Source organism: Elephantulus edwardii, unplaced genomic scaffold, assembly GCF_000299155.1.
Source record: "Elephantulus edwardii isolate Elephantulus edwardi_28Jun2011 unplaced genomic scaffold, EleEdw1.0 scaffold00226, whole genome shotgun sequence".
Classification (NCBI taxonomy): domain Eukaryota; kingdom Metazoa; phylum Chordata; class Mammalia; order Macroscelidea; family Macroscelididae; genus Elephantulus; species Elephantulus edwardii.
The window spans coordinates 302,669-314,491 of record NW_006399976.1 but is presented as its reverse complement, the minus strand read 5'-3'; the positions used below and the strand labels follow the sequence as shown (position 1 = coordinate 314,491).

Genomic DNA, 11,823 nt, shown 5'->3' with positions numbered 1-11,823 from the left:
TAGTATTCCATTGTGTGAATATACCACAGCTTCTTTATCCATTCGTTTGTTGATGGGAACTTGGGTTGTTTCCAACTCCTTGCTATTGTGAACAAAGCCTCGATAAACAGGGGTGTGCATATATCCGCTTGCGTGTCAGTTATGGTCTCTTTGGGGTATATTCCCAGTAGTGGAATTGCTGGGTCAAATGGTATCTCTATTTGCAACTTTTTAAGAAAGTACCATACAGCCATCCACAGTGGTTGCACCATGTTACATTTACCCACCAACAGTGAATAAGGGTTCCAGTTTCTCCACAATCTCGCCAGACTTTGTTGTTTGCTGTTCTGTTAAATTTTGCTATTCTTACTGGAGTGAGATGATATTTCATAGTTGTTTTACTTTGTCACTTTTGACCTTTATAGCTTTGAGCTTTTACTTCCAAGTCTCTGATCCACCTTGAGTTGATTTTTGTGTCTGGTATGAGACATGGATCCTGTTTCAGCTTTCTACAGTTACCAGTCCAGTTTTACCAGCACCATTTGTTGAAGAGGTTATCATTTTCCCCTTTGATAGGTTTATTTCTTTAACTCTCCTAAGAGATTTTGGGTGTAATACAAGTGACCCCTGTATGACCTTCTAGAGAGTACCATCTTGGTCATCTTTTCTTCTGCTGGCCCTTCACCTTTCCAAGTATGATGTCCCATTGCAAGGAATAGCCTCTCCTAACAACATACCCAAAGTATGTGAAATGAAGTGTTGTTACCTTTGCCTCCAAGGAAAACTTTGGCTATGCTTTTTCCAAGGTACCTCTTTGTTCTTTTTGTAGTCTATGGGGTAATTATTACTCTTCTCCAGCACCACGACTCAAAGGCATCTATTCTTCTTCTGTCATCCTTATTCATTGTCCAGTTCTCAGTAGCATAGCAAAGGACTGAAAACACCATGGCCTGAATCAGACGCACCTTCGTTTTCAAACTGATGTCATTGTAATTTGAAGAGGTTCCTGACTGTAGACTTTGCAATTTAATCTCGAGATCTCCAGACTGCTGGTACCAAGGGAGCTGACTGTGGCCCAAAGTAGGATGAAGTAATAGACAGTTTTAAAGTTTGCTCCATCTGTAGAGTGGCTTCCAAAACAGCTTGCCTCTGGAAACCCTATGAACTTGGAGAAACGATGGAAGTTATACATGTATTCAGGTCTTTCGTTCATAGGGTCACTATAAGTCGTCTACGACTCGATGGCTCTTTTTTTTAAAATTTTATTATTTTTGTGTGAGTGTACCGTCAAATCAGATCTGACTGGTACAGGAGGAGATTGTCCCTCCTTCCCCGGCAGAGCATCTGGTGGATTCGAACCGTATGCCTCTGGGATTGCCACTAGGCCACCAGAGCTCCCCGACTCGATGGCTCTTAACAACAACAACAGTCATGATGTTGTGTATCAGTCCAGTGGTAAGAAATTTTGTTTTCTTGATACTGAGATGTAGTTCATATTGAAGGCTGTAGTCCTTGATCTTCTGCAACAAGAGCTTCAACTCTTCCTCACTTTCAGCAAGCACAGTTCTGTCACCTGCGTAGCACAGGTTGTTGAGTCTTCCTCCAATCTAGATGCCACATTCTTCTTTATAGAGTCTAGCTTATCAAATTATTTTCCCAGCATACAGATTGAAAGGGGGGAGCACATCTTTCTTAATTTTAAACCACGTAGTGTTCCCTTCTCAGGAACAGGTTTGAGGCCTTGAACACTAATGAGCGAAGACTTGGATGAGCTGTGGGAGAATATTGAGAATATCATCCAGGAAGAATGCAAAAAGGTTATTGCAAAGACATAAGAGGAAGAAAAGACCAAGATGGATGTCAAAAGAAACTCTGAATATTGCACTAGAGTGCTGAGTAGCCAAAGCAAAGGAAGAAATCAAGACATTAAGGAGTTGAACAGAAGAGTCCAAAGGGCAACGCGGGAAGACAAAGTAAAGTATTACAATGAAATGTGCAAGGAGCTGGAGTAAAAAAATCAAAAGGGCCAGACTTGCTCAGCATTTCTTAAGTTGAAGGAACTCAAGAACAAATTCAAGCCTCGAATTGCAACACTTAAGGATGCTTTGGGCAGGATATTAAATGTTCCAGGAAGCATTAAAAGAAGATGGGAAAAGTATACAGAGTCATTGCACCAGAAGGAATTGGTGGGCACAGAAGAATTTCATGAAACAACATATGAGCAAGAGCTTGTGGTGATGAAGGAGGAAGTTCAAGCTGCTCTGAAAGAATTGGCAAAAAACAAGCCCCAGGAATTGATGGCATTCCAATTGACATATTTCAACAAACAGGTGCTGCCCTGGATGTGCTCACCAAGTTGTACTAAGAAATCTGGAGGACAACCAACTGGCCAACTGACTGGAAGAGATCTATATTTGTTCCCATTCCAAAGAAAGGTGATCCAACAGAGTGTGGAAATTATAAAACAGTATCATTGATATCACATGCAAGCAAGATTATGCTGAAAATCATCCAAAAACAACTGGAACAGCACATTAACAGAGAACTGCTTGAAGTGCAGGATGGATTTAGAAGAGGTCGTGGCACTGGGGATATTATACTAATGTCAGATGGATCTTGGCTGAAAGCAGAGAGTACCAGAGGAATGTCTGTCTGTATTTAATTGAATATACAAAGGCATTTGACTGTGTGGATCACAACAAACTGTGGCTAACTCTGAGAAGAATGGGAATCCCAGAACACTTGATTGTGCTTATGCAAAGCCTATGCTTGGACCAGGAGGCAGTTGTCAGAACAGAGCAAGGAAACACTGCATGGTTCAAAATTGGGAATGGTGTGTGCCAAGGACATGTCCTATCTCCATACGTTTTCAATCTATATGCAGAACAGATCATCTGGGAGGCTGGGCTCTATGAGAAGAAGTGTGGCATCAGGATTGGAGGAAGACTCATCAACAATCTGTGTTATGCAGATGACACAACCCTGCTTGCTGAAACTGAGGAGTACCTGAAGATCTTGCTATAGAAGGTCAAGGACTGCAGTGTTCAATATGGATTGAAACTCAACATCAAGAAAACAAAGATTCTCACCACGGGGCTGATTGACAGCATCATGATAGATAGTGAAGAGATTGAGATTATTAACAGCTTCAGTTTGCTTGGCTCTACAATCAACACTCTTGGTACCTGCAGCCAGGAAATTAAAAGATGAATTACATTGGGTAAGTCTGCTGTCAGAGACCTCTCCAGAGTACTGAAGAGCAATGATGTCAGTCTGGAGACTAAGGTGAGCCTGATCCAGGTCATGGTCTTTTAAATTACTTGCTATGTGTCAAAAAGTTGGACAATAACTAGGGATTATAGGAGAATTGATGCCTTTGAGCTTTGGTGCTGGAGAAGAGTATTGAATATACCATGGACTGCTAGGAGAACAAACAAGTTCATTCTGGAGAGTGAAGCCAGGCTGCTCCTTGAAGGCAGAGATTCTGAAGCTTTGTCTGACATTCTTTGGGCATGTTGCAAGGTGGAATCAGTCCATGGAGAGGGACATTATGCTTGGGAGGGTGGAGGGACAGTGTAGGAGAGGAAGAGCTTCAATGAAATGGACTGATTCAGTGATTGTGGTGATGGGAGTAGGTGTATCAGAGACAATAAGATTGGCACAGGCTAGAACAGGATTTAGGGCTGTTGTACATAGGGTCACTATGAGTCGCAGGTGACTGACAGCACTTAACAACAACAACAGTGTTCTTTTGCTCTGTTTACATAATATGCTCTTGGTCTAGATATGTTGTTACTATGTACCATCAAGTCTGAACCGATTCACCCTCCAGTGGGTTGTTGGGGTTTTTGTTTTGTTTTTTTTTACTTTGTTATTTTTTGTATGTGTCAAATAGGATCTGACTGGTACAGGATATTGTCCCTTCCTTCTCCCGCAGAGCATCTGGTGGATTTGAACCGTGTACCTCTAGGATTGCAGTGCAGCTTCTTGCCACTATGCCACCAGAGCTCCCCAGCTCCAGTGAGTTTTTAGAGGCGGTAAATTATACAATAGGAGAGTGCCCATCCTCCTTCTATGGAGCAGCTATTGGATTTGAACCTCATACCTTTGTGTTGGCAGCACAATTCCTTACCACTAAGCCACAGAGGTTAGTACTGAGCCTAGGATCACATAAGCATAATTAAATGATTTGGGATTCTCAATGTAGAGGGATCAGGTGAACGCCCGTGGTTCTCAGTGGCCCATCTAAGGCTGGGGAATTGAGGTAGGCATCAGTTTCCCTGGGCTCACTTCTCCACCCCCAGCCCTTTGCCTAAATCCAGGATTAAGGGCAATTCAGGAAGGGATCCCCGGGTAAGATCAGACATTCGACCCCTCTCTTGCCAGGGGCCACAGCTCCCGTCCTGAGGCCTAGGAGTTCAGGGAACCCAGATAAGGACACTAAGCTTTGGACTGGCAGAGAGCAGCTGAGGCCCTGCAAAGCGGAGGGGAAGGACCTTAGTCCCAACTGACGCCTCCGGAGGGGCCCCTATGGGACTCAGCAACTTCCAGAATCAATGAGCCTCCATGAAACTATGTGGATCGTACACAATCTGAGCACGCCTATCCGAGGAGGAGCCGAGGTGGTTTTCCTCTTTCTACTACCTAGAAAGAAACCGAGGTGCAGTGGACCCCTCCCTGCCCGCAGTGGTGTTGGGGGGGAGAAGGAGAAGGGAAGAGCGATGGGCAGGCAGGGGAAGGGGCGGAGCCGGGGCGGGGCTGAGGGGGATCTTCTCCGAGGCCACCAGGAAACTCAGCCCCGCTGGGAGAAGGGTCCGGGCGGGAGGAAGGGTCGCCGCCTGAGCGAGGGCCCTGTTCCAGGTAAAAGACGCGCCTCCTGCTCTTGGGGCCAGCGGAGCCTAGATCCTGGAGGCTGGACCTCTGTCTGGGTGAGTTTCGCAGTCCCCTGCGAGTCTGGCTGGTCCCCTAGCTTGAGGATGAGGCTCTCTGGAAGCCCCTCAGGTCCCCGGGGCCATCTCCCCCTCTTTTCAGTAGTCTCAGTGACCTGGTTTCCCCAGGGATGTCCCTAAGGGGGGTGACAGGTATGACACTTGCCCTTGGGCGCGTCTTGGGTAGGGGGCGCCAAAGAGCAGTTTTTCTGGACCCTGCGGGATCCAGGACCAGCTGGGAGAGATTTAAAATGAGGTTTCAGGGGCAACTCATGCTTTTGGGAGATGGGCTTCTGGGTCTCTGCGGGAGATTGTGTTGCTGTTGGGCATTATTTCGAGCATGTTTAGAAATAATTGCTTTTAGGTACCCTTGACTACGTAGCTCCCCTCGCACAACGAAATGAAAACTCTGTGCCCACACCGTGCGAACAATCCTTGCCATGCCTGAAACTATTGTGGCAGCCACGCGTTAATTCATCTGGAGCCTCTTCCTATGTCCCACTGACCCTCCACTTTACCCAGCGCGATACCTTTCTCCGGGAGTGATGCCTCCTGAAAACATGGCCAGTGTCAGTGTGACCAAATCTCATCAGTCTTACTTCTAAGGAACACTCTGACTGCGCGTCTTCCGACAGATTTGTTGGACCCCGGACTTCCTTGTTTTGTTTGATTGCTTCTTGATATCTACAGGTTCCTCGTGAGCACAAATTGGGCATGTTGTTAGGAAGGGCCAGTCCTTGGAAAAACAGATCATGCTTGCAGAGGGACAGGGTCAGGGAAAGAGTCTCTCAATGAGATGACTGCAGCAGTGGGTTCAAGTACGTCAGAGATGATGTAGAAGGCGCAGGATAGGACGGGGTTCAGATACGTGGTTCATAAAGCCACCGAGTTGTACTCGACAGCATGTAACAACAACATGAAAACAAATAAGTAAATATTTTACCTCTTCCCGGTGTTATCCAGAATTTTTTATGATCCACAAGGTCAAATACCTTTACAAAGTCCACAAAACTCAGGAACATTTCTTTTTGTATTCTCTGCTTTCAGCAAAGAGTCATATAACATTTAAATGACATTCTTGGTTCCAGCTCTTCTTCGTGAGCTCAAAAATTGCACCTTGAATTTTTGGCAGTTCGCTAGTAGCTTATTGGTGCAACCATTTTTGAGTTGTTGTTGTTGTTATTGTTATGTGCCCTCAAGTCTCCTGTGACTCAGCGACCTTATGTACAAAAGTTCCAAACCCTGCTCTATCCTGAGCCAACCTTATTGTCTCTGACATACTTACCCCCATTACCCCTGTCATTGACTCAATCCATCTCATGGAGGGTTTTTCCTCTCTTGTGTTGTTCCTCCACCCTCCCAAGCATAATGTCCTTCTCCAAAAACTGGCCTCTCCTTGCAGCATGCCCAACGTATATTAGACGAAGAATCCTCGGAATTTTTGCCTCCAAGGAGCAGCCTGGTTTAACCCTCTCTAGGATGAACCTGTTTATTCTCCTAGCAGTCTATGGTATATTCAGTACTCTTCTCCAGCACCGCAGCTCACAGGCATCAAATCTCCTTCTATCATCCCTAGTCATTGTCCAGCTTTCTGATGCATAGCATATAATTGTGAAAACCATGGCCTGGATCAGGCACACCTTAGTCTCCAGTCTGATGTTGTTGCTCTTCAGTACTCTGGAGAGATCCCTGACAGCAGAGTTTCCCAATGAAATTCATCTTTTGATTTCCTGGCTGCTGGTGCCAAAAGTGTTGATTGTGGAGCCAAGCAAACTGAAGCTGTTAACAATCTCGGTCTTTTCATTGTCTATCAGGATGCTGCCAGTCGGACCAATGGTAAAAATGTTTGTTTTCTTGGTGTTGAGCTTCAATCCATATTGAAGGCTGCAGTCCTTGACCTTCTACAGCAAGTGGTTCAGGTCCTCCTCAGTTTCAGCAAGCAAAGTTGTATCATCTGCATAATGTAGGTTGTTGATGAGTTATCACCATCGAAATTTTACTTGTGTGGGATTAATACAGTTGATTATGTCCACATTCTTTTGGGTCACCTTTCTTTGGAATGAGCTCAAATATGAATCTTGTCCAGTCAGCCAGCCAGGTAGTTCTCTTCCCATGTCTTTGCATAAACCAATGAGCTCTTCTAGTGTTCCCTCCATTTGTTGTAGCATCTCAATCAGTGAATTCCTGGACCCTTGTTTTTTCCCCCAGTGCCTTCAGGTCAACTCAGACTTCCCCCTCAGTATCATAGTTGCATCATTCAGTATCTTACCCATAGAATCCAGTGTTAAAACCTGAGGCTTGAATTTTTCTTTGATTCTTTTACCTTGAGTAATATCAAGGGTTTTCTTCTCTTTGAATAGCAGTCATGTTGATTGATCATCCATGTAGGCATAGGGATATTATCCTTTTACTGACAGCATAGTCTATACTTCAGGATAGATCTTGAAATGCTCTTTTCGGCAGTGAATGCAACACCATCCCAGCCCAGTAGATCATATGATTGTCTGATTTCTAATGACCAATCCCTGTTCGTTTCACCACATAAATGTCTTCTTTAGGTATATTTCAAGCATTCTTCCTTCTTTTTTAAAATTATCAGTTAACTGGCATTTACTTCCTATCTTGACAACTTCCAGTTTTCCTGGACTCAGTGCATTTCCATGGTCTGATTATGTAAGATGTTCACAGCTGGTTTTCTCATCAGCTTCTTCACGTTGGTCAGTGCAGGTTCTGAGAGCGTTACTCCATCCACACCATTAAAATCCACTTTGAGGTTTTAAGTGTTTCCCATTCTTGTTGTGAGTGCTTTCCAATATGAGAGGCTCATGTTCCGGCACCGTGTGAGACAGTGTTCCTCTACTAGTCATCTGATTCTCACTGTTTCGTTTCTTCAGAAGGGGATTGCCGAATCCTCCTTTCTACTCTGTCTTAATTGGAAAAGTCCACTGAAACCGATCTGCCATGGGGAAGGATAAATGCTGCTGGAAGGTGAAATACCGGTGGCATCATTCCCAACGTCATAGCAACACATAGGCCAAAGTGACAGGTACGAAGTGGTCTGTATACTTAAACACAAAACCCTGCACAGTTGATTCTGACTCAGAGTGACCCTCGGGGCAGAGGAGAACTCCCACTGCCATAAATCTTTTTGCTTTAAATAAAATATTTTCTTTTGATTTTAACAAAAGTTCACAGCAAAGTTGGATTTTCATTCATTCATTGTTGCTCGCTTTCCCCCTTCCCCCTCCACCAGTTCATTCTTTTAAAAATTTCATTTTCTTTTTTTTTTTTCATTTTCTTTTTTAAAACATTCATTGTTGCACAATTTCCTCCCTTCTCCCCCGTCCCCTCCCCTGGTCTTTTTTTGCTATGTACCTCTTGTTCTGGACTGTTGTCATATGTATAATGTCAAAGCATATATTCTCTTTAAACAGTTCTTTCCTTCATCTGTTCCAATGTGATGTTCATTATCTATCCACTCTTTTCCTATTCTTCTCCCAACCCCCCATGTCAGTCCTGCTTTGTAACAGTGACGTTATACACTATTTCTCCTTTTGTGACTGAAATATTTCACTCAGCCTAATGTCGGCCAGGGTCATTCATGTTGTGTAATGTTTTATGAGCTCATTATTTTTCAGTGCTGTGTAGTACTCATTGTGTTAATATAGTTTTTCTATCCCCATTTGTTTGTTGATGAGCACTTGGGTTGCTTCTGTATCTTTGCTATTGTGAAAAACAGCAGTGAACATGGGTGTACATATATTTGTTTGGATGGTGGTTATGATTTCTTTAGGGTATGTTACAAGTAGTGGAATTGCTGGGTCAAATGCTATTTCTATTTCCAACTTTCTGAGAGAGTGCTAAACCACCTTCCAGAGTGGATGCACCATTTTACACTCCCACCAGCCCAGCAGTGAATAAGGGTTCCTTCCAATCTCTCCACAAAATGTATTGTTTGCTCTTGAATTTTGCTGTTATTACTGGGCCACTGCTATAAAGCTTTACAGAAGCTCACATCGTTCTGCATTGGAGCAGCGGGTGGTTTCACACCTTCAACCTTTAGGATAGTAATCAAGGTCTTTAAACATTGTATAACCAGAGCTGCTTGGTCTCTCTGTCTTCAAAAGAACTGCTGTCATGTCAAAACCTACTGCTAGCTAATCCTCCAGCAGGTTCCAGAAGCTTTAAATCATGTAAAAGAAGATTGCCTATCTTTCTCCCATGGAAGGGGTTGAGACTCTAATCACCTGTCAACACAACTCCTTGCTCACTAGCTAGGCTACCCAGAGCTTCCTTGTTGTTGTTGCTGTTATGTGCCGTTGAGTTGCCTGCAACTCATAGCAACCCTGTGTACAACAGCCCTAAACTCTGCTCTATCCTGTGCCAATCTTTATTGTCTTTGACACACCTACCCCCGTTTTCCCAGTCACTGAATCGATCTATCTCATCGAGGGTCTTCCTCTCCTGCGCTGTCCCTCCACCCTCCCAAGTATGATGTCTCTCTGCAAGGACTGATCCCTCCTGGCAACATGTCCAAAGTATATCAGACGATGTACGTTGGAGAGGTCCCTGACAGCAGAATTTCCCGATTTCATACGTCTTTTAATTTCCTGCTGCTGGTGCCAAGAATGTTGATTGTGGAGCCAAGCAAACTAAAGCTGTTAACAATCTCAATCTCTTCACCATTCATCACAATGCTGCCAATCAGCCGAGGGGTGAGAATCTTTGTTTTCCTGATATTGAGCTTCAATCCATATTGGAGGCTGCAGTCCTTGACCTGCTGCAGCAAGTGCTTCAGGTCCTCCTCAGTTTCAGCAAACAGGGTTGTGTCATCTGCATAACACAGATTGTTGATTAACTCCCCAGGTCTGTATATTGTTGTTAGGTGCTGTTAAGTAGGACTGACCCATAGCTGACTTTCCAATGAGTATTCAGAGGCAGTAAATCACAAGGAAGGAGATTACCCATCTTTCTCCCATAGAGCAACTGGTGGGTTCAAACCGAATGTCTTTGGGATTGATTGCAGAACAGCTTCTTACTACAAGGCCAGCTGACTTCCCAGGTATTTTTGTTGTTATATCCATTGATTCACCTGTGACTGATAGTGATCCTATGTGCAGTAACTCTGATCCCTGCTTTATGTTGAGCCAATTTTATTGTCTTTGACAATAAAATCTACCCCCCCCTTACCCCAGGCACTGAGTCAGTCCATCTCATCCAGGGTCTTCCTCTCTTGCTCTATCCCTTCACCCTTCTAAGCATGACATCCCTCTCCAAGGACTTTACATTGGTATTATATTAGTTTTTATATTCTATTGTTATTGTTGTTTTGAGCTTTGGTGTTGGAGAAGAGTGCTGAGAGTGCCATGGACTGCTAAGAAAACAAACATATTCATCCGGGAGAAGGTTAAACTGGGCTGCTCCTTGGAGGCAAGGATTCTGAGGCTCCGTCTAACATACTTTGGTCATGTTGTAAGGAAGGACTGGTCCTTGGAGAGGGACATCATGCTTGGGAGGGTGGAGGACAGGTGCAGGAGGGGAAGGCCCTCTGGGAGGTGGATTGATTTGGTGACTGGGGCAATCGGGATGAGTGTGTCGGAGACAATGAGATTGGCACAGGACAGAACAAAGTTTAGGGCTGTTGTACATAGGGTCGCTTTGAGTCACAAGCGACTCGACGGCACATAACAACAACAACAACAACAACATTGTTATTGCTGTTGTGTACCGTAGAGTCAGAACCCACACATAGCTGACCCTCCAGCAGGTTTTCAGAGGCAGTTAATCTCAGGGGAGGAGATTGTCCATCCTTCTCCCATGGAGCAGCTGGTGGCCTTGAACCATGTGCCTTTGGGATTGCAGCACAGCTTCTTGCCACTAGACCACCAGAGCTCTTATATTGTATTAGTGCCTCATTAATATTCAACAGATCATTAATATAGCTCTCTTGTTGTTGTTGGGTTGGAACTCCCTCTTAGCTGACCCTCCAGTGAGTTTCCAAGGCTCGAATTCACATGAGAGGAGATTGCCCATCTTTCTCCCACTGAGCCATTGGTGTGTTCAGAACACCAGAGAAGCGCTGTCTTTGGTTTAGTAGCGCCATTCCCCACGGGCCACAGCACCAGAGCTCCCTTAAATGTTTATCACAGCCTAGAAAATCCTGTGCCGTTCAATTCTGCTGCTGTAACACATGTGAGTCGGGTGGTTTCAGTCCAGGAAGTCATTAGCACCTGACACTTCTTTTGCTTTGACTAAGGAACTCTGGTGGTGTAGTTTATTATGTGTTGGGTTGCTAAACAAAAGGTTGGTGGTTCAAATCCACCAATTGCTCTGTGGGAGAAAAATGGACAGTCTCCTCCCATGAAGATACCAAACTCAGTGGAGGGTCATGGGGGGTTAGAAGCAACTCAGTGGCGATGGGTTTGGGCTTGTACTGAGACTATCCCAGAAGCATGAACAACTGGGTCTTTAGAGCATTTGGACTATTTTTGGATCAGGAATATCAGGATCTCTCAGTTCTGCCCAGCTTAGCTCCAAAAATCTCTAACTCAACATAGAATCTATTGTGGGCTCCTCTTTGCTTTGGGTAAGAAATACTTATCCCCATGGACTGCCAAATGAACAAACTAGTCTGTCTTGCAGGAAATGCAACCCGGGTGCTCCTTAGAGGCAAGGATGGTGAAACTTCACCTCACATACTTTGTACATGTTGTCAAGAGGGGCCAGTCCTTGGAAAAGGACATCATTCTGGGAAAGGTAGAGAGTCAGACAAAGAGAGAAAGACCCTCAAGGGATGCATTGATGTGGTGACTTAAGCAGAGGCTCAAGCATAGCTGTTGTAGACTGAGGGTCCCAAAGAATAGAATAATTTTATAATAAAGAGACAAACAGCCAGGAATGAGATAGAGCAGAGAGC

The 11,823-nt window shown here is 44.5% G+C and overlaps 1 protein-coding gene across 1 annotated transcript in view; it reads left to right on the top strand.

Moving 5' to 3' along the window:
- Positions 1 to 4,700: 4,700 nt before the first annotated feature.
- The window catches only part of B3GNT3 (UDP-GlcNAc:betaGal beta-1,3-N-acetylglucosaminyltransferase 3), a 28,491-nt gene continuing 21,368 nt past the window's right edge, over positions 4,701 to 11,823 (top strand). Inside the window, 1 exon segment of the mRNA XM_006903809.1 lies at positions 4,701 to 4,907. Within this exon segment, the coding sequence (XP_006903871.1) occupies positions 4,701 to 4,907 (207 nt within the window).